This window comes from Trichosurus vulpecula, chromosome 1 (assembly GCF_011100635.1).
Source record: "Trichosurus vulpecula isolate mTriVul1 chromosome 1, mTriVul1.pri, whole genome shotgun sequence".
Lineage (NCBI taxonomy): Eukaryota > Metazoa > Chordata > Mammalia > Diprotodontia > Phalangeridae > Trichosurus > Trichosurus vulpecula.
Genome location: NC_050573.1, coordinates 542,645,236 through 542,668,526, shown reverse-complemented (window position 1 = coordinate 542,668,526; position 23,291 = coordinate 542,645,236). Strand labels below are relative to the sequence as shown.

At 40.2% G+C, this 23,291-nt stretch overlaps 1 protein-coding gene across 2 annotated transcripts; it reads right to left on the bottom strand.

Annotated features, from left to right (window-relative positions):
• Nucleotides 1–71: 71 nt before the first annotated feature.
• On the bottom strand, nucleotides 72–22,817 carry XPA (XPA, DNA damage recognition and repair factor). 2 transcript variants are annotated; one of them, XM_036741501.1, is made up of 6 exons: nucleotides 22,769–22,817; nucleotides 16,482–16,592; nucleotides 10,425–10,530; nucleotides 8,388–8,553; nucleotides 5,349–5,466; nucleotides 72–811 (listed from the first exon to the last, which is right to left on the bottom strand). In XM_036741501.1, the coding sequence occupies exons 1-6, from the start codon at nucleotides 22,776–22,778 to the stop codon at nucleotides 663–665; spliced, it is 660 nt and encodes a 219-aa protein (XP_036597396.1). In that variant the 5' UTR covers nucleotides 22,779–22,817; the 3' UTR covers nucleotides 72–662. The 2 variants fall into 2 exon arrangements, with proteins under 2 accessions (XP_036597396.1, XP_036597395.1); XM_036741500.1 differs by lacking the exon at nucleotides 22,769–22,817 and adding an exon at nucleotides 21,696–22,032.
• Nucleotides 22,818–23,291: the final 474 nt, after the last annotated feature.

Genomic DNA, 23,291 nt, shown 5'->3' with positions numbered 1-23,291 from the left:
TGTACAACAGTACTTAAATGCATGTGGTAAAAGTAGGTTGTCATTTTAAGGAAGCTTACCACATACATAGAATGATTTACTTGTACTTTATTCATTATGGTTAAAATAATATACAACATGACAAAGTAATGACTACATAAACATGATCCAAATTATTGTTTTGTTAAGTTGTTTTTCCTGCTAGATATAATTTATAATGTCACAGATGACCACTTTCTCAGCACAGTCCTTGGCAGTTGCATTGCATAGAATTCGGAGCTAGGTATTACCACTGGAATAAGTCAGTATGGTAAAACATGTGGGTGTGTTTTAGGCAAGTTTTATGGCAACTCCAAAAATACAGGCAATACCAAACTTAAATTGATTGAGAATTAAAGAGAATAATGTAGCTGTTTTTATAAGACCAGGACTAAAAGTATAGCAAGAACTTATGACCTTAAGATTTTATGTATTCACCCCACTGCATGATGAAAATTAGTTAACTTGCCTTTAATCATAAGTGTTTAGTAAATAACTGCCCATATGTAAAAATCAGTGCTTGCTAACAAAGAAAACTGAAACCACTTCATGTTAACAGTCTTGCATAATTACATTACTTGTCATTAAAATTTTCTTTATTTAAATACAAAATATTTCAAAGTGGTTAAGTTTAAAAACTCACATTACATTTTTTCATATGTCAGTTGGTGGCCACAAATTGTACAAGTCTTCTGGTACATGTCATCTTCAATGCTTTCTTCTGGTCCATATTCATGCTGGTGAACAGCTTTTTCTTTTTTCCATACGCTGCTTCTTACAGCTCTGCGTAATTCTAAGATACCAAAATATGGTAAGAATGACTGCAAATGCCAATTTATACTTAATATTTAAATAATTTTACTATTTAGAAGAGTTAAAGTTGTATAAAGTTAATACAAATTTGAAGCAGCTGTTAACGAGAATTTACAACTGCCCTTTAATGAGAAGGGATAATGTTAGGGTCTGAAATATAAAAATGGGGTGGGGACAAGACAAGATAGAAATGGTCCCAGGAGTGGGTGTCCATCGATGGATTTACAATTATAAAATGACGACACTGGCAGGAGCCTTAGAAATCATCTAGTCTCAAATAATTTTATAAATGCTTTGTTAATGAGTACTTACTATGTCTAGAAAGAAATGAAAGTGTGGTCTACTAAATACAGGAACAGCTGTGCAGTCAGAACAACCTAAGTTCAAGTTTGACCTCAGACACTAGCTATGTGACTACAGACTTAAACATGCAAAGCATTTTCATTTCTATCATTGCATATGATCCCCTCACAGCAATCATTTGAGGTTAGAAAAAGATAGGTATTGCCATTTTGCAGATAAGGAAATGGAAGATGAAAACGGGTTAAATGAATCATCAGTAAAAGGGAGACTTAAGTTGGGTCTCTAGTGGTTTTTCCACTATATCAGAAGTTCAACCTTTATTGTGTCTGTGACCCTTTTGGCAATCTGGTGAAGCCTATGGACCCAATCTCAGAGTAATGTTATTAAATGCATAAAATAAAATATATAAGATTACAAAAGAAACCAATTATATTGAAATACAGTTACCATTTTTTTTTAAATTCACAGACCCCCAGGTTAAAACTGCCTGCACTAATATCATGTTGCTTGCTACTCTGAAGCAGTGCATTTTAAGCTTTACCTTTGAGTTTGGATTTGTCTTTGAGACTATTTTTAGGGATAAGGATTGTACCCATAATTTTACTGGTACAGGTAACTAAGGCAGGGAAACTTCCTCTACTGATTTAGGTTGGCATCTTCTCTGCAACTTACAGTCGTAAAGAGCTGCCCAGTCACAGAGACAGTTGGTGTCAGAGGTGAGACTTGAACCCCCAGCTTTGAGGCTGGCTCTCTCTATCCACAAGGCAAATCTTCCCACAGAACTCTGTATTTTAAAACACTTTTCTATTTATGTGTTTTAAACTCCAATCTCTGTGAAAGAGGCATACCTTCAATGTAACTAAGGTCTTACCAACGTAGGTACTCTGTCCGCTGGTGCAGATCCCAGCCACTCCACACTTGATTCTGAGTGTCTTCCTTAATATTCCAGAGGAGGATAAACTGTTTATTTGCCTTGCTAACTGACTCTGCAAGAGCATTAAGCAGTATGGGAGATCATAGAAAACTAGCTACATGTTAGTATCACAGATGAAAAGCAATGGACTAACTTGCTTTTTGATAACATTGTGAAGTGGAACACTACAAAAAGAGCAGGGCACGAACAGTTTTCCAAAGCCTTTTGCATCTTGCACCTTGACTGCTTACAAAATGGCTGACAAAGTCAGTAATATAATTCATGTTTTATTTTAAATATTGTATTCGTTTTAAAAATATATAATTCAAAATTTCACGTTTCCAATCAAGAATTTAAATTTTTTCTTCCTCATTTTCCCCCCAAGCCTTTACAACTATTGATAAAAATCATGCCTTAGCTAGGAAGTCTTTAACTCAGAGTTTGGTTTCACCAAGAGAAACCAAAGCATGCTTATACAAACTTCCAGATTTCAATGTGGCCAAAAAAAAAAGGGCACAATTTGGAGAAAACAGCAAAGACTTTTGACAAACAATCCCCTAGACTTTAAACTATTTACTACTGAAAGGTACTAATCCAATAAAGGCTCAGAGGAAGTCTGACTACTCAAACTCATAGGAAAATCATGGTAGGCTAAACAATGATTTGATGTTTTCAGTCACGTCTGACTCCTTTGGGACCTACTTGGGGTTTTACTGGCAAAGACACTGGAGTAGTTTGCCATTTCCTGAGGCAAGCAAGGACCAGTGACTTGCCCAGGGACACACGGTTTGTAAGCATCTGAGGCTGAATTTGAACTCAGGTCTTCCTGACTAGGCCTGGCACTCTATCTTCTGTGCCACCTCAATGGCCAAAACAGTGATTGTTAATAAACATTTGAAAGGTACTGCTCCAAGAAAATATATTCAACTTAAACCAGAAACTTCAATTTAAATGTAGGCTTTGCCATTTACTAGCTACATTGTGTCAGACCAATCACATAACCACTCTGACGATGATTTTCTCATCTGAACAGAGGTGATTTATTTGCAGTACCTACTTCATAGGCCTTGTGTGAGATAAGTATTCTATAAAGGGGCTAAACTACTATGTTAGTGTGTTACTGTTACCTAGGTATTTATATTTCTTCAAATCTGGCTCTAAAAGCTGTAACTTATTTAGAATATCTTTTAATGTTTATTAAACATTAATTAAACCACTAAGCAAGACACTGTTTATGCTAATTTTAAAACTATTTATTTTTGGATGTTTACTTTTTACTGAAAAAGCACAAAGAAAAGGAAAAAGAAGACCTCTAAGGAAAGCCTAACCAAACTGAGAAAGTATATAGGGCTACAACATCCAAAATGATGGCAGCTTATTCAAATTACAGCAGTAGTTCTTAGAGAAAAACAAGCTATGCCCCCTTCTCAACAATATGCATTTCACCACTTTTGTTCATTCAGCTCTAAAATTAGTGGATAGATAGCAAAGCAACTTGATTTCTCCTTGCCTGCACTCGGGGTCTGCAGCAGGGCCCAACATGGAGAGGGATTTGGAGAAGGGAGCGGAGCAGGACGAAGAGGGCAAGTCTGCCAGTTTATTTAAAAACCAGAAAAATACCAAAGTCTGTAAATACCTCTCATCAAGGAGCGTAACAGTTTTTCTGACCTCCCTTCGACATATCTTTCTAAAGCTTCCTTTTTTTTTTTTAAATTTCTTTTACCCTTTATCAGTTGTCTTGTGGGGTGGGAAAAAGTGAACTGGGAAAAACAGAGGACAATTTAATTCAAATCAGACTTTTCCAAAATATCACAACTAAAGTATTCTGGAAAACCTTTTAATATCTAGGGTTTGGGTTTTAAGATTTACAAAGTGCTTTCCTTATAACATGTGAGGCAGTTATCCTATTTTACAAATGAAGTAATTGAGGCTCTGAGGAATTACATGACTTCCCTAAGATCACACAGCTAGTATCTAAAATGAGATTCAAAACTGGGTCTCCCAAGTCCAAGTCCAGAGCCATATACAGAAAGCCACACCCCCTTCTCTTACTGGAGTATCATTGAAATGTAACAGCTATTTTAAAAAAGATCATGAAATGATTCTGAGTGTCTCTGGAGGTCAAAGGGAATGTCCAGAGAGGAAAGAGAGCATCAGCTTAAACTTCCCTGGACCAAAAGAACACAATCCAGAACCAGATGATCTGGGTTAAATCCCATATCTGCCACTCCCTCCCCATCTGACCACGGAAAAGTCATTTAACCTCTCTGGGCCTCAATGGTCTTTTAAGGTTTCTTCTTGCTCTAGATTTATGAACATGACCCATCCAGGTCAACTACAAAATTTCTAAATTCTAAAAATAAGTAGAATTATTAATTAAATGGTTGTCTTTGAATAAGCTTCTATTCCTCAGTTTCTTCATTTGTTAAGATGAGGGGCTTAGACTAAATGGCTGCTGAGATTCCATTTTGGCTCTAAAATCCTATGCCTGTTTTAGAGATAGAGTAGTATCTTTGCTTTCTTGGCATACTGTTGGTCTCAGTCAGGAACACAATCTAACTATAACATTGTTCCAATGAAAAGATACGATCTGCTTTTAGATAGTTTCCAAAAACAGAATGTCAAGAGACTAGGAGACAGCCTGTTTTCCAGAGCTAAGGCTCAGCAAGGTGCCCTGAGGACCTTGGCATAGCAATAGTCCTTTATGCTTAACCTCAGGATGATCTCACCTTCTGGCAAAATCACAGTTACTGTATTGCTTTGACCAGCACCAGGTGTTCTGTGCTCTGACAAGCACTGGACAAGTACCCATGTTCCTTCTGGTCATGAAGCCCTGCTATGGATCAAACTTGTCTCATAGTGGCTGTTACCCCTCACTGTCAGGGCTGCAGGTCACTACACAGCCGCTGGTATAAGTATTGAGATCTCCCCACACTGCCTCAAGTTCCCCCAACTAGAGGCAAGATGCTGACATGGGTCTAGATCCCCTCTTTGCTTGCAAGCCATTTCCCTCACTTTGAAATTAAACTTCTGTTTGATTCCTGACTCTCCTGTCTCCAGCCTGCTCTGTTCAGCTTTGGCCACTCACAGGTTAGAGGCCAGTTCAGTCTGGTTGACAAGAGCAAAAAGCAGCACTGCCAACCCATTACCTGCAGTAAATGCTACTTTAGACCACATCTCTGTTGTTGATAAAGTCATATTCCAGTGTCTTTTTTTTTTTCCTCTTTTAAATAATAGTCAGAAGCTTGGCAAAGCCCTTGAAAAGCTTGAGGTTTTCATGGGCTGAACCCCGGCAGCTTACCTTTTACTTTTTTATCAAATTTTTTCTGTTTCATCTTCTCCCGGTTTTCCTGTCGAACTTCCTTTGCTTCTTCTAGGGCTTCTTCACTACCCCAGACTTCAAGAGCCCTCTTTATAACCTGTAGGACACAAAACCAAGGGACTTTTTGCTTAACTATTACAAAGTAAAGTAAACTTTACAATTAACAGAGATGGGTGTAATGTTTTATGTTTCTTGCATAAGAAAATTGCAAGAAATTGAACTAAATGAAAATTATTCAAAGCCTTTCAAGAACATAAGCAATGTTAACTTTAAGAACGGCTTTAAAGTAATATGGTGCAAAGGAAAAGTGCCCTGCATTTGGAATGTGGGCTCCAATTCTGGTTATGCTATACTACAGCTGTGTGACTATTGACAAATCACTTGGCTTTTCTGGGCTAAAGTTTCCTCATCTGTAAAATGAGGGAATTAAATCTTGTCCCAGAAGACAGATGATGAAATACACTTCCCTCTTCTGGGGGGATGCTGGGGGCAAGAAACTACTGAAGCAGAATGGTGTATACATTTTTTTTGCTTGCTTGTTTTTTGGAGGGGGGAAGGCAAGGCAATTGGGGTTAAGTGATTTGCCCAAGGTCACAGAGCTAGTAAGTGTCTAGTGTGTCAAGTGTCTGAGGCCTGATTTGAAGTCAGGTCCTCCTGACTCCAGGGCCAGTGCTCTACTCACTGTGCCACCCAGTTGCCCCAGAATGATGTATACATTGCCAAAATGTATGCTAATGCCAATCTTATGTAACTATTTTTCTTCGTTTAAAGAGAGGAGGTGGAAGGCGATATTTTGGCTAGTGACTAGAGTTAGAAACATAGTTATCCCTTCCACATTGTGGGGATAAGGGGCACAGCACCCCTGCAATCTGGAAAATCCACGTGAAATTTTTTTGGCCCTCCCTACCAGAGAAGAAGTCTGAATTACTATGGTATTAAAAGATAAAGATGTTGCTAATATACAATATTATACATATATTTCACGCATTTCTGAGTTTCTAAACTTTTTCTGCTGTCCTCATGTTGTCTGCAGCTTCCACAAAACTTCCAAAAAATTTCCATATAATGTCTTATGCTGACCAAAGATATATTGAACTTGAAACCATGATGGGGAAAATTGCAATGTAGAAGGAATAACTATAAAAAGCTTTAATAAAATTATCAGGAAGTTAACAAAATAGGGGAATTGGGTGAGACAACCTCTAATGTCCCTTCCAGCTCTAAATATATGCTATGAAGAAGGGGGGGGGGGATCGTACCACACCAACCATACCACATGCTGTGCCTACCCTTGCCATTATGAAAAAAAAGCCTTGGAGCCCTTTAAAGAATTTTTGGATTCCTGGCAAATTTTAGAACATGGAGCATTTGGGTAGACAGCAAAGGTATATTCTAAAGCATTCAATGCACCATCTTCTTGATAGTATTCTGAGAGGTAGAATAGCCCTGAAAGTATATGAAAAACACCAGGAAGTGGGAGAGAGGGTGGAAAGGGAGGTGGGAAACTACAAAAAACAAATTATCTTTTTCAAAATTTTCCTTAGGACCAGCTTGTCACCAGAAAAGGGTTGGGGCTATCTTCCTTCTCCCTCCTGCACCAACATGGCACCTTCTTCCTAGGACCTAGAACTCAGGATAGTAATATTAGCACTGGTTTTCAAATGATGTGTTGTATTGTGGTAGGCAATGGAAATTTGTCAGATGAAAGTATTTCAAAATATTCTAGAATACTGGTAGGATTGGGATTCATGACAAATAGAACAAAAGGTCCCTATTCACCTTCCCAGTAAAGAGGCTGAAACTGCCCATAGGTAGTCCAAGAAAGTCTCTTTTGATTCTTCCATGCTCAGTGGAGGAATAAAGCTACCAAATGCTTTTCATTTTCTGAGGATCCTAGTTAGTCTGCATCCCCAACTTTTCAGTGCCAAGAAAACAGTTAACACTTCCCACAAAGATTATCATGAAAGACTGTCAAATGTCTCAATGAAATTATTTTTAAATTTATTCAGTTAATGTTTAAAAAACAAATACCCAACCATCACCACATCATATTGATTCCAAACAGAAATTTCCTTCTGAGTAGATAATGGTAACAATGTATGATAACTAACAAACTTAAAATCTGTGTACAAAAAGTCAGGTATCTGTCCATGATATAAAAACAGTAAGACCAATATTTACAATAACCCTGCAAAGGAAAAATTACTTCTCAATTAAAAGAGGAGATTGACCACACCAGATATTAAACTGTATTATAAAGCAGCAATCATCAAAACTACTTGGTACTAGCTAAGAAACAGAGTGGTGGATCAGGGGAATAGGTTAGGTACGTAAGACACACTAGTCAATGACTATAGGAATCCACTGTTTGATAAACCAAAGACTCCAGCTTCTGGGAGAAGAACTCACTATTTGACAAAAACTGCTAAGAAAAATGGAAAATAGTATGGCAGAAACTAGGCATAGACCAGCATCTTACACGATAGATTAAAATAAAGGCAAAATGGGTTCACAATTTATATATAAAGGTTGATACTATAAGCAATTTGGGAGAGCAAGAAATAGTTTATCTGTCAGATTTATGGAGAAGGGAAAAACTTATGATCAAACAAAAGAGAGCATTATGAAATGCAAAATGGACAATTTTGATTATGTCAAATTGAAAAGTTTTTGCACAAAGCCAACGTGACTAAGATTAGCAGGGAAGCAGAAAGCTGGGAAACAATTTTTACAACCAGTGTCTTTGATAAAAGCTTCATTTCTAAAATATATAGAGCAGTGAGTCAAATTTATAAGAGTACAGGTCATTCCCAAGGATATGAATACGCAGTTTTCAGACGAAGAAATTAAAACTATCTAAAGTCTCATGAAAAAATGTTCTAAATCCTTCCCATGACATATAATTTTTCCTCTCAAAAAAATTAAGACAATTTTGTTAAACTTTTATGGGTAGCTGGCTTGGTGTAATCCAAAACTGAACCAGAGAGTATTAATTATATGAATGTAATCTTTCCATACCTGCAGTTTTAAGTAAAGTTTCATGTCACCCCACTGTGAATGATGAGGATTCTTCTTCACAATAAATTTAAGCACTGGTTCTCTCTTTTCTAAATCACAATCTTTCAAGAGGTACTGTTGTTTTGCTTCTGTTTTGGTTATAAGCTTGTGTTTACCATCAGCATCTCTGAAAAAGTTTTGTAAAAGTCTGTTACAGCAAACCTGGCCTTAGCCTCACTACTCAAATAGCTGCAGCAACAGTCAGCACCCCGTAGCAAAGAGTAACAAAGATGAGGTAATTCCAAGTGCCATTCACACTGTCAGTCCAATGTAAAACATTGAAATTTCACAAGCCAAAAAATATTTTGCAATCTCCATGTCCTAAGACAATCACACTACACGGACAAAAGAAGTGCATCACTCAGCTTCTCAGAGCTAGGAGTTGTGGCAGGGACCTTCTGACTGACAAAAGATCCTCATTATGTCCACATTGCCCATTCAGGACAAAAAACTATACACCCTAAAATTAAAAAGTAAAAATCACTAACCACAAAGAAGCAGTTAAATACAAAAGACCAAAACCTCCACATCATAGGAGGTACCTTAGGTAGCATCTATTCTAGCATCCTGCCTCACAAATGTTTCTACCAAAATGTGATCATTCCAGGCTAGTCTGTGGCTGCCTGGCACTTCAAGGAGACACAAGGACTCAGACCAGCCCTCACTAGACTCTGTTTCAGGTTTAAATAATAGCAATAGCTGTACTTGAAGTTGGCAATGTTCTTTAAAACATCTGATCCTCACTACAAGCAGGCATGTTGGCAGGACACTTTCCAGGGCTGTCCACACAGGTGAAGAGGCTGACATGTGTGTTGTCAGAGCTAGCTCAGTGTCTAGAGGCTCTGAAAGTGTGGGAGAGAATCGGTATCAGGCTGCCTACCAATCTGAAGGTGTGCAGAGCCAGTGTGCTGACCTCACTGTTTCATGCCTGTGAAACCTGAACAGTGTACCAGCACCATGCCAGGAAACTGAATCACTTCCAGTTCAATTGTCTTAGGAAGATTCTGAAGATCACCTGGCAAGATAAGGTACGGCACACTGAGGTCCTTTATTGAAGTGAACTGCCAAGCATTCAAACTCTACCGCAGAGAGCACAACTCTGACGGACAGGCCACTCTGCTCGAATGCCAAACATATATTTGCCTAAAAGACTATTTTACAGCAAACTCACACAAGGCAACTGCTTACATGGAGGTCAGAAGTGATACAAGGGCACTCTCAAGGTCTCTCTGAAGAACTCTGGTTTCAAGTGTGAGATATGGGAGACACTGGCACCACCCAGCACGGCGTGACCACATCAAAGGCGGCTCTGTGCTCTATAAGCAAAGCAGAACTGCAGTAGCTCAAAAGAAACATGAGAAGCACAAATTTAGAGGCACCTCTTTCCCACTGAACCCAACACTGTGATGTCATTTTGGTCCTCTTTGATTATGAAGGACAACAATGAATGAGGTGCTATCATCATCTCCACTTTACAGATGAGGAAAGTGAGGCAGACAGAGGTTAACCTCCATTTAACCTGTAAGACTTGGCCAGGGTCACGGAGCTAGTTGTGTTTGAGGCAAGATTCAAACTAAGGTAGGCCTGACACCAACATACTCACTGACTACTTTCTGACACCGCATTAAAAAAAATCAAAAAAGAAAAAAAAAAATCCCCTAAAGTGACTTTAAGTAGCCTTGAGAACAAAACAAGAAACAACAAAATCCGTCAGTTATTATTTAGGATATATTAATAAATGAAGGTGATGTAAAACCCAAAGGAGAGCAACAAGAATTCAGAATCAATGTTACAAGAAATAGATAAACTTTTAAAAGATTTTCTAAAGAACATCTATTTAATTAACAGTGAAATTTCCTCATTGGGATTGAAAAACTTATAATTAGATTTAATGGAAAAGTTTTAAAATTTGTTTCCTTAAATATTTTTCAAAATAAGATTAAATGCCCATCTGCCTGATAACAATTCTAAGCATGGGAAATGAAACATGGATAGTACCTGCAATTATCACAAGTTGCCAAATCAAAGTGGTTGATGAGGTAAGAATCCATAAACTCTTTCCCACATTCTTCACAAATGGCATAATCACTCTCTAGAACAGGCCCTAAAGAAAGGAGGAATAAATCTTTTAGTTAGACTTTCTTTGGATGATCTATGGCATATATCTATGAATTTTCCAATATTTTCATAGTTTTTTACCATATGTTTCACATAGCATGGAGATCTTGATAGCATTCTATTTCAGTAAAGTCCCCAAGAATACATATTACTTTTTATCTGAATTAAAGAGTATAAGAAATATAGTACAGGTAAAAAAAAAAAAAGTACTGTGATCTGCAAGGATACCACCTGCATCAAAACAGATCTTAACTCTTTAAGGGTTGCAAAAAAAAAAAAAAATTCAGGTAGTCAGCCTTTTCCCATTTAGTTTGTCTGGTCCTCAGTCCAGTAGTCAAAGCTTGTCAGCCCTAAGGCGCACAAAAGTTTGCAGTCTACTAGCTAACCTTTAAGAGACCAGGGTTACTTCAAAGCTACAAGACAGTGGGATAAAATGCCCAACTACAACACCCTCCCCAAAAACCTCCTGTGATGTATCCCTTCCTTCTCATCCTGACACAAAACCCATATAATCTTATATCCTGTTCTCTTAGAACACTGCTCCCAGCTAAATGATTGACTTAAATGAGGTAGGAACACAACTAGCAGATAAATAAGGACCAAGACTGTTAGCACCTTTCTCTGAACCCTCCAGTCCCTCCCACTTCACTACTTCCACACTCCAAACCCATAATCTCAAATCTTTGGGGAAATGAATTATATCTTCTCAGGAAAAGACTGGGGACCCTTGCTGAAATAAAAATTACAGAAAGAAAGGCGGTATGACATGGTGGATAAATTGCTAGCTTCAGAATCAGTGAGAACTGGATAAGAATTCACCTTGGACACTTCCCAGTTGTGTGACCAAGAAGTCATCTGACTCTAGTTCCCCACCTACTAAATGGGGAGGAGCCCCTAAGGCTCCTTCTAGCCATAAATCCCAGAGCAGGGGGTGGGCATGAACAAGGCAGGGTTTCATGAGGATAGACTAGAAGAAGCCTGGAGGCAGAAACCCAAATAGAAGGGATTTGGAGCAGTCCAGCCATAGAATGATAAAGATCTTTTAAAAAAGGTAAATGAAAGGAACGAGCAAAAAAATGAGACTTTATCTACCTAGACAGACAACTTCAGCCATTTTCTAAAGGGTACAGTGAACTTCATTTTCTGATCAAAGAAAAAAATGGTTTAAGAGGAGCCAGAACTTAGAGACATGAACAAAATCATTTGGACTTTGCCCAGACTTGTTGAGAAAGGTCAAAAAACCCTAAAAAGTTTTTTTCTGCTCTTTCCAAATTGTAGAAAATATCAAAACCTTCCAACATTGTCCCCCACGCCCAACTATGCATGGGATCCAATGCTGTATTATATATAGTCAGGAACTGCATAGGGGAAACACTATAAGCAAAGTTAAGGGAGAATCAATTCTGCCCATAAAATGATAAAATCAGAATTGAAAGCGTTATTGGAAGTCAGCTAATCAGCCTCCTTTCCAAAGCAGGAAACCCATCCAGTCATCAGGTGACCACTGCTTGACCCTAAAACAATGGCCACCTGGGCTCTTAGCAATACCACTGAATGATTTAGCACCCCTGCCAGTGGGAAAAAAAAAACTGCTTCCGTGAATGTAACATCTCTCATATACACCCCCTTCTTTCAACCAAACACTTACTTCAAGGGAGATGACTGAAACTCTATCCTCTGCAAAACTGGAAAGCAGCAGGCAGCAGGGCAGGAAAAGATCCATAACTTTTGGCTCAAATGCTTTAGTGCTGCATGAATTACTAGCAGGGCACTTGAGCAGCTTCCTCTGCGATGTAAGCCTGATCCCATCTTTCTTAACAGAAGGTATCACATATCTATTACCAAAGGATGAGAACACTAGTGACCCCTCCAAATCTAGGTCAAGTATGTGTTTATTTATGTACTTTATAAAAAGCATTCACAACTTGTAGCTCATACGCGCGGCCGCACACACACATACAGATTACAAACACAATAAAACAATGTTATTAAAGAGCAAAAGAGGTGTGCCGAAAAGTTCCTGGGATACAAAAAGCTACTTATTATTGATTCAGTGGTTAATTGAAAAAGCTACACTGAACACACTGTAACATATACACTGCCTTTGTTGATTACTGCAAAATTTCTAAATTAAATCCCACATTCTTATCTTATTCATGCACTGCACATATAGACAACAGATTCAACTACACTGAAAAGGCTTAGAGTATTTGATGTCCACATTGAAAACTGTTCTCTAGCTAAACCATACCTCTAACACAAAGTCAATAATTACTTATATAAAATACGACATTTTTCAGGAAGACAGCTTAAGCCAATTATAGGTCTGCTTGGTCTTAAATTCATTATGGTCTTTACTAAATAAAACTAAGTATGGTTTCCATATTAAAATAACTGAACATTTTATTAACCTTCCAATTGTTCATGGATGACATTGAGCTTCTGGTTCCACCAAAAAACAGATTAAACAGCTCCTTCAACTTGCAGAATCTTTTCCCAATGATACAGCACACCGTGTTAAAAATAGAGACTGAAGACTTCAAGCTTGAATTCAGAAGTGATGCACTGAACCAACGGATAAAGGCAATACCTAGGTCTCCTCCAGGGAAATCACACTGAATGTAAAGATACCAAGGAGGAGGTGGTAGCTGAATACATAAAAATATTAATAGGTATTCTGAAATCAAAGCTGAATGGGAAAAACACATTTAAGTCAATTAACAGCTTATGCCAATATACCAGTCTTGGTGTACACTATTAAAACTGTAAAATAGACTATATAATAGTTCTGGAAAGTAACTCTCACACAAAAGCCATATAATACTAATAAAACATAAGGTCCATCCCCTAAAGGCAGCCATAGCAAGATTAATACTTCCATACTAAAAAAAAAAAAAAAAAGAGGAGGAGGGCTGATTGATATTCTTAGACAAATGGCAAACAGGTTAAAGGCCTACAGAAATATTTCTGAAATAAGGAGCTATCATTTCACTGGGTAATAGTAAAAATTGATATCATGTACCCATCATTGCCTTTGTCAGATGAGACCTAATGAAAGTGACTTAGATATAGGAGTTTAATCAAAAAACTTTCTGTAGGTGATGAATGAACTGATGCATGGACAATATCCACATGACCATGGGCAATGATATGTTGACAAAGCAGCGTCTAACCCATGTGTGGATATGATGTGGACATTTTTTGATGGGAATGAGGATAATTATTGCCACCAACTAACGAAGGGTTATCCTTAAGGGACGAGGACTTAGATCGAAGTAGACTATGTAAGGAAAAGGTGGAAAGAGTTAACACATCACTTCAGGCTGTAGAAATTTAGAATCTACCAACTACCTAGCAAGACATGACCTGGTGGCCAGAATTATTTATCAGCAGTCCACTATTTTTCATGAACTGACAGAAGACAAATTCTCAAACTAGAAATACAGATCTTAAAAGATCCTGTAAAACTCAACCAATAAACATTATCACCCACTGAATTATTATCCACAATTGTCTGGACATAAAACTGATTTATAACAACTTAAAACAGTTTTAATTGTCACCATTCCAAATTTTTGATCTCCAAGCTATGTGGAAAAAAAAAAAAGCTTTCACAGTATGGAGATTGGACACTTTGACCTGGCAATACCACTTCTAAGGCTGTATCCCAAAGAGATCATAAAAATGGGAAAAGGACCCACATGTTCAAAAAAATTTATAGCAGCTCTTTTTGTGGTAGTAAAGAATTGGACATTGAGGGGATGCCCATCAATTGGGGAATGGCTCAACAAGTTGTGGTATGTGAATGTAATGGAATATTACTGTGCTATAAGAAATGATGAACAGGTGGACTTCAGAAAAACCTGGAAAGACTGATGAAGGAATGAATGAACTGATGCTGAGTGAAGTGAGCAGAACCAGGAGAATACTGTACACAGTAACCACCAGAGTGTGAGATGACTGACTTTGATAGATCTAGCTCTTCTCGGTAAAGCAAGGACCTAAAACAACTCCAAAAGACTCACGATGGAAAATTCCATCCATATCCAGAAATATGGGGTCTGAATGCAGACTGAAGCAGACTATTTTCTTTTTTTATTTTGTTTTATGTTTTTCTTTCTCATGGTTCCTCCCATTCGTTCTAGTTCTTCTACACAACATGACTAATGTGAAAATGCTTAATAGGAATGTTTATGTAGAGCCTATATCGGATTGCATGCCATCTTGGGGAGAGGGAGGGAAGCAGAGGGAAGGGAAGAAAATTTAAAACTTATGTAAATGAATGTTGAAAACTAAAAATAAATTTTAAAAAAAGTATGAAGACTGGGCCAAGGAGATCATGCAGGAAGAGGATAAGGTACTGTGTTTTCCTATTTGTTACTGAATCTGTACCAAGAATGCTTTAATGAGGGGATAGGAGGAGGAAAAAGACAAAGGGTACAAAGAAGAGGAGAAGGATTGAGGGGAAGTCACTAGGACCCTGAATGGATTTATGAATAACAAATCATGCCAAACTAACCTCATTTCTTTTGCCTGACTGTTAATCAAATGATTAGTGAAATGTTGTGTATGTGGATTTTAGCAAGGAATATCACAAATTCTCTTAATGTCTTTGTGGATGAGATGGAACGATATGGACTAGAAGATAGTACAATTAGATGGCATTATGGTTTTTTTTTGCTTCCTGAGTGTCTTGGAGTAGTGATTGATACAGAAGCATGCAAGGTTAATCTGTTAACTTTAGCAACCAGAAAAACTAGTGAAATACCAATGACATTCATCAGAGATTCATTAAAAGAGGAATCCATCTTTGGTGCTCTTTCCCCCAAGACTTGGTCTGATACACACATGAATGACAATTTGCAATAGTTCTCATCTTCAGTTCTTCTAAGGTTTTGGTTTGCTATGAAGAATATTCTTCTATAAACCCCACTTGGATATGTTAGGACTATGCATGAGCTTTTTCTTTTCCTAGTATCACCTGCTGATTTTACTATAAAAAATAACTCATTAAGAGAGGATTTTATCAGTAAATGTTAATAAATAATGTGGCCAGGAGAAATTGATCATTTCCCCTTTATCCTTGTCAGAAAAATCCAATGTACCTCGCACATAAATTCATCTGTCATCTGGAAAAGGAATTATATTTATTCTGTATGGTCCTAAAATGTGAAAATAAAACCAGTGGAAAAAAAGATGCAATATGAGGAAATTCACAATGACTGGAGGTATCAAAAATGGAATGAGCTGCCTCATGAGGCAGATAGAGGCTGGACAACTTTGTTGAGGCTATCATAGAAGGAATTCATACTTTGGAGAGGAATTGTAATAAATTACTTCTGAGGTTCCTTGCAACTCTGTAAGTCTATGATTCTAGGACATTTATCGGATATCCAGCAGTCTTTGGGCTGTTTCTTCATTTGTAAAATGAGGGGTTAGATTAGATGCTCTAGCAATTCTTCTGGCTCTAAAATTCTACGAGAAGGAATATGGATTAGTATACACTGCCTACTATAAAGCACACAGTGGTTCAGTGTCCCTAGCTATACTGAGTACTTCAGCAGCAGAAGCCTGCAGAGTACTGAAGGCCATGTTGTACTGTTTTTTTTTTGTTTGTTTGTTTTTTTACCAGGGCCAAAGAATTCATCACCAAGTAGCCAACCAACTGGTGATAAGCTGCTCTGTACTTGGCTAATCTGGTCCTTGGAAAGTACTGCTACTAGAAGTGTTAAAAATGTCCCCAGGCCTTTGAGGACTCAGGACCATTTCTACTGGTAACCAGGTTGGCTCTCTACGCATCTGTATCACATACACAAAGCCACTTTACCTAATAATATTATTTTACATAGTTACAGTCCCCTATAAGAGTAACAGTTTTACATATGAATTACCTCCAAATAACTAAGACACCCATTTTATTAAAAACTCAAATTTTACCTGGTTTATGTACAACTTTGTCAATTTTGTGCTCCTCTTCTTCTTCCTCTTCTAAAAAGAAACCTGCTCCTGTGTCAATTATTTTTGGTGCTGATTTCACATTAGTAATGCCTGAAAAATGAAAATAAGATGTTAGTGTAGTTAAACTGCTAAGTAAATCTACAGAGTGGCTGTCAACCAGACCAAATCAGCCTCTAACTGTGGATGGCTATGTTTCAACAATCCGGCTAGCAGCTTCTGTGGGGGTGTAAGATCTACCCACAGCCAGCACCCAGAAAGCTGCCAACAGCACAGGTTCTTTTGATCTGCTTAACTAAGGAAGGCAAGCTGAAGGGGTTGACAAGCTTACTTTAATTCAGCATACAAATATCATTCACTTAGTTCAGAGGAAAAAGACCAGCATACTGAACTTCAAAACAAAATACAAACAAATTACAAACATCAACAGACAGACCCAATACAATTCACAGTTAGTTACCAACATCTAGGTTCAGCCCAGGAGCTCAGAACAAGGGCTGGCCCAGAGTCACGCGTGCCACCACTGCTGCGGCAAGGAGCTCCAAAGAACAGACAGCCAACCCCTGGTTTTTATATCTTTTTCAGCGTCAGGGGTGAGTCACACATGCATGACCTAGAATCATCACAAAGAGGCGGACTGAAACCCATGTGGTCTAAAAGCCTCTGCTCTCCCAGACATGTAAACTAGGCCCTCCCTGGAGTTAGCCCCATCTTGGGCCCCACCTTAGCGGCCAATCCACACCCGCTAAGGTTTTACACCTCATAGGGGTTTGGGCCTGGGGCTTAGCACCTAGTAAGACTCAATGAATTACTCAAAGGGAACAAAAGCCAAACTACTCAAGGGCACTTGTTGAACTAAGTGCTAAGGAGACCATTTTTGCTTACCAACACAGGCTAGAGCCAAACAGAACACGGCAGAGACAAGAGTCAGGAATCAGACAGAAATTTAATTTCAAAGTGAGGGAAACAGCTTACAAGCAAGGACTCATGTGCCAGGGCTCCTCCCCTAGTGGGGGTACCCAAGGCAGTGTGGGGAGATCTGAATACTTCTACTAGTGGCTACATAGTGAGCTGCGGCCTTGACAATGAGGGGTAGTAGCAACAATGAGACAAGTCTGATTCATAGCAGGCCTTCACGATCAGAACATGTGTTTGTTTGTCCTAGCTCAGAGAACACCTGGCGCTGATTAAAGCAATACAATAATTATGTGATTTTGCTAGAGAGTGAACTCATCCAGAGGGTGAGCACAAAGGATTGTTGTTATGCCAAGCTCAGGGCACAGCTTGCTTGCTGGGCCTTAGCTCTGGAAAACAGGGTGTCTCCTAGTGGCTTGACTGGCACTGGCTTACAATAAATAAAAAGTTACTTCAAATCTAAATTGAAGGACTTCATTTTCAGTACATTTTTCCATATTTTGGGGGGGGGTCTCCTTTAGCAAGTCATTGACTTGTTTTTCATGGTTTTCTCGCATCCTTCTCATTTCTCTTCCCAATTTTTCCTCTACTTCTCTAACTTGCTTTTCCAAATCCTTTTTGAGCTCTTCCATGGCCTGAGACCAGTTCATGTTTTTCTTAGAGGCTTTTGGTGTAGGCTCTATAACTTTGTTGACTTCTTTAGGCTGTATGTTTTGGTCTTCTTTGTCACCAAAGAAAGATTCCAAAGTCTGAGACTGAATCTGGGTGCGTTTTCGCTGCCTGGCCATATTCCCAGCCAACTAACTTGACCCTTGAGTTTTTCAGTGGGGTATGACTGCTTGTAGAGTTAAGATAACTGTGTTCCAAGCTTGGGGGGATGTGCCAGCTCTGCCACACCAGCACTCCTCCTTCCCCAAGAACCCCCAACCCAGACTGGACTCAGATCTTCAGCAGGCTCTGCACTCCTGCTCTGATCAGCCACTTAATTCCTCCCACCAGGCACCTGGGGCTGGAAGCAACTGCAGCTGTAGTTCTGTAGCTGCCCCACCTCCCGGGGTGGTGGCTGAACAGCAAACTCATCTACTCCCACAGCTTTTCCCACTAACCGTCTCTGTTGTCTTTGGTGTTTGTGGGTTGAGAAGTCTGGTAACTGTTGCAGCTCACTGATTCAGGGCGCTAGGGCCCGCTCCGTCCAGCTTCTGGTCTAGTTGGTCCGCGCCGCTCACGATGGGCTCTGCTCCACTCCCAGCTCCCAGTAGGACAGACCTCACCCAGAGCCCATCCAGGCTGTCCTGGACTGGAGCCCTGCTTCCCTCTGCTATTTTGTGGGTTCTGCAGTTCTAGAATTGGTTCAGAGTCATTTTTTATAAGTCACCATCTTGGCTCCACCCCCTGAAGGACTTCATTTTAAAGCCTCTTCCAATAGCTGGATTCTACACTGTAACACCAGACCCTGCCTGGCTATGTGACCTTGGGCAAGTTGCTGGGCTTTAGTTTCTTCATCTATAAAATAATGGGATTAGGACCAGATGAGAGTCCCTTGGACAGCAGAGAGATCGAATCAATCAATACTTACAGAAATTAATTCAGGCTACTCACTGAAAGGTCAGATACTGAAGCTTAAATACTTTGGCCATGAAAAGACTGGACTCATTGGAAAAGACCCTGATGTTGGGAAAGATTGAAGGCAAAGGGGATGGCAGAGGCTGAGATGGATAAATAGTAACACAGAAACATGAACTCTGACAGACTCTGAGAGATAGTGGAGGACGGAAGGGCCTGGTATGCTATGGTCCGTGGGGTCATGAAGAGTCCAACATGACTGAACAATAGGATTAGATGAGCTCTATGGTCCCTTCCAACTCTAAAATTCTAATCTAATCAAATCAGCACTAAGGGTTATAATATTTTGAAAGAAACTTTAATTCTATCTTTTCCATCATTTCTTATTATGAAGCAGAGGAAAAAAAAGAAACAAAAAAGAAACAAAGTAGACCAAACACTCTGAGGTTGGGTGTTGCTTCTTCATTCATTCTTTCAACAAACACCAATTTGACGTTGTTCTATTGTTTTTCAGTCACGTCCCACTCTTCATGACTCCATTTGGGGATTTCTTAACAAAGATATTAGGTAGGCAATGAATGAGTAGGGCTGCCGGTTGTCTTAGTTATGAATATATTTCAACATCTTGTCCCATTTATCTGTTACTTGGAGAGGGCTTGGGTTTGAATTCTAAATCTACCACTTATAGCCTGTGTGGCCTTGGACAAATCAATTCCCTTCTCTGACACTCAGTTTTCTCATATGTAAAATGAGGGTTGGATTAGAGGATCTTCAAGTTTCGTTCCATTTCAAAATCTGTGTGCCAACACTGTGTCTGTGCCAGGTCATATACATTGACACATGACATTCCAAGCCTCCTCCCACTCACTGGGAATGTATTCTAGCGGAATAGAGTATTGTATACCCATCGGAGGATTAGTCCCATTGTTCACTAGTTGTATGGCTTTCAGGTAATGTATTTAAACTTTGGAACCCCACTTTTATCATCTTTAAAATGTGGGAAATATCTGCCCTGCCATCCTCAAAGAATTGTTCTAAAGTTTAAATGGGAAAGTGAACTTGAAAACACATAGAATGTTAAAGCTGGAAGAGATTCTGAAACCTAGTCTAATCTCTTCATTTGAGAGATGAAGAAATGGGCCAAGAGGTTACTCAGCAGGTTGGATACAGAGGTAGGACCATGCTCTTGAGAACCACTCAGATGACCTCTAAGGTCCTTTCCCCTTCCAAGTCCCATTGTCCTGTGATTTTTCTCCAAGGATATGTGATTCCACCACCGTAGGTACTCTCACCACCCGCAAAGATTACCACCTTTCTACAACTTAATAGTCCAAGTTACTTTGGTCAAAATTCATTACATCCTGTCCAATCTGACAATGAACCCCTTCCAATTTCTTTAGGCCTGTCCACAAACAACTGACATTCAGTGAGTCAGTATATACTCAAAAATATTTCCAGTGAGGGGAAAAAATGACTAGCACAGCCTTCAAGAACAAAGGTACCCCTCCATGCCATGGTAGGGCATGCCAGTAGAACTTTAATGGATTAAAATAACCAACCTAAAGAGCTGAAACTTTATGAGGCAACATATAGTCAGGGTCAGATGTGGTAATAAAAACTGCAAACATAGATTTTACAGAAAGGAAAATCCTTAAGAGAAAGCTTTGTAAGTTTACCCGTGTAAGGTACCTTTAGGTTCACATTTTCAAAACATTATAATTAATTTTTCTTAAAGAGGGTCATTTATCTATAAACATTACAGAAGATGCAGAATGTCTTGGGAGAGTCTGCATTTCAAGAAAAGTATCCTTTTAACAAAGGTTTATGAAAGGATAACCTCTGTCTAAATAAGCCCTGATTTTTACCTTAAAAAAAATGATACCATATGACAACCACTACTACCATATCAGCTTACATTCCAGTAACACTTTGAAGATTTATAAAATTCTTTATTCACACCAACCCTGAGAGGTTTTCAGTGTAAACACTATACTGTTACTTCCATAATAAGCTTAAAAAGAATAGGGACTAGACTTGGGATTTCACCATTAGGGGAAACACCTGGTGAGGAGCTTCCCTCTACTAATGGGGTCGGCAAGTCCTTTGCAACTTGAGATCTTAGAAGACAGAGAGGTTAAGGGGCTTTCCCTGGGTCACAGAAGGAGTATGTGTCAGAGACAGAACTTGAACCCAAGTCTTCCTGGCTTGGAGGCCTGTTCTCTATACACTACCTCCTGTGCTTGGCAGAGTGCCTGGCGCCTAGTAGGCACTTAATAAATGTGGCTTGACCAGCTTCTCCGCATAATACAGAAAGGAAATCTAAGACTCGAGAGCTAGTTAAGTAATTTAGGACCCAATAAATTCCCACCTTGGTCCTATCTCTTCATCTGACAAAATGGGAAACTGAGGCTCAGAAGGCAATGCCTTACCAAAGTCGGTCAGCTACTAAGTAGTCCAACCCCAGGGTCTTGTGACTCTTAATCCGGTGCTTCCCTTCCCCTCCCAGTCATACCCAGGATCAGGATTCGAAACCTCTGACTCGGGTGGTTGTGGCGGGTCTCACCACAATACGGACCAAAGGAGGACGAAAACAGAAAGATGAAAGAAGAAACGTGTGCTTCGCGCGACCACGGCTGGGCCAGAGCGGCACAGACAAGGCTCAGCTGTCACCGGGTGTGGATGGGGGGGGGGGCCGGGGCCGTCCGGCTGCGCGCGCACCTGCACCTTCAGCGCTCCCCGACACCGCCCCCACCGCCGGGTACGGCCTGGACGCCAGCCGGGCCTGGCGGAGCATCAGCGCTCTCTGCCGATTTCGCTCGATCCTCGCCCGCACGGATGCCGGAAGCTCAGCCGGTTCCCCAGATTTCCCTGGTCCCACCTCCGCCTCCATGGCCGCCTCAGAAAGGCACTCGGTTCTACGGTCCAGGAAAGCCCCGGCTTACGAAATGAATGTCTGTCGCTGGCTTTCTACGTCCGCCCCCAGTCCCTCTCTCCAAGCCTTTGCCGGAAATATACAAGGTGGCTCAACGGGTAGGTAGGGAATAGAGTAATGGACCCGGTGCGCCTGCGCTCCCCGAGGATGGGGCGGGGAGTACCGTGAGCCCACTGCGCTTGCGCCCATGAAGTACGGCGAGCCTAGTGCGCTTGCGCGCTTAAAATTGAATGGGGAGAATTATCTCGAATCCAGTACACTTGTGTTCAAGTCCAGAGGGGAGAGGGCGTAGGGCAGAGAAGAATAAGTACCACGAGCCCAATGCACCTGCACTCATGTCGTGTGTGACGGAGGAACTACCACGAGCCTAGTGCGTTGCAGTCATGTAATGGGGGGAGGGGAATGTGTGAGAAATACAGCGGACCCAGTACGCATGCGCGTCATGGGGGCGGGGAGGGAGTACAAATGAGAGCTTGCGCTCCTGATTGTGGGGAAGTCCTGCGAGCGAGTCCACTTGCGCTCATGCTATTTGCCCTTCCTTCTTGACGAGGACCATGACGTCATGGAGGCGATGCCCTGACTTGCAAGTGAACTGGTTTTAAGTGAGGAAGGGCTGTGCAAAGTCACCAACCTCACTTTCTCCTCCAAGCCATCTGGGTTCAGCGGCCACATATATATCAGGATTGCTAGCTGCAGTGTGGGCTGGGGAATCCTGGGAAACACTGTGAGCCCAGTGCAGTTGTGATCATTTCCGGTGGGTGGGTGGGAGAGAAGTACCTTTGTGCTTGTTCAGTGCACCTGTGCTCCTGGAAGGGGGCGGGGGCATGAAGCAGAACAGAACTACATGAGCTTCGAGTACCTGGATTCATAGTGGGTGGCAGGTTCCCTGCTCACGTCTTCCTAAGGAGTTGCGCTGGAAGAAAATACAAAAAGGCTGAAATTAAAATAACAAAATTTGTTTCCACACATATATTCTTCTCCATCTCCGTATCTAGCAAGTCATTCTTGTACCAGAAAATAAAAGGGAAGGGCCTGGGGAGCAGTTGACCAGAACTAACCACATCTCTGGTCTTCCACTTCAACAAGGAAGACATCACAGATTTAGGGCTGGCAGGGAGATAAGACGGATATCTAAGCGGACCCCTGATTTTGCTGATAAGGGAACTTGAGAGCAGGCCAGGTCTTCTGGCAAGAAATTGTCCTTTGTGTTGCCTGTGGGGGCCTCGAGGGACATACAATTTCTCATTTGTTCTCTGGGGCCAAAAACTTAGTCATTATAATCATAGGGCCAACAATTTTATTTTTGTTCTTCCCGTTTACACTGTTGCAAATAATGTATGTATCCTTTTCCTGGTTCTTCATCAGTTCATATCAATCTCCCC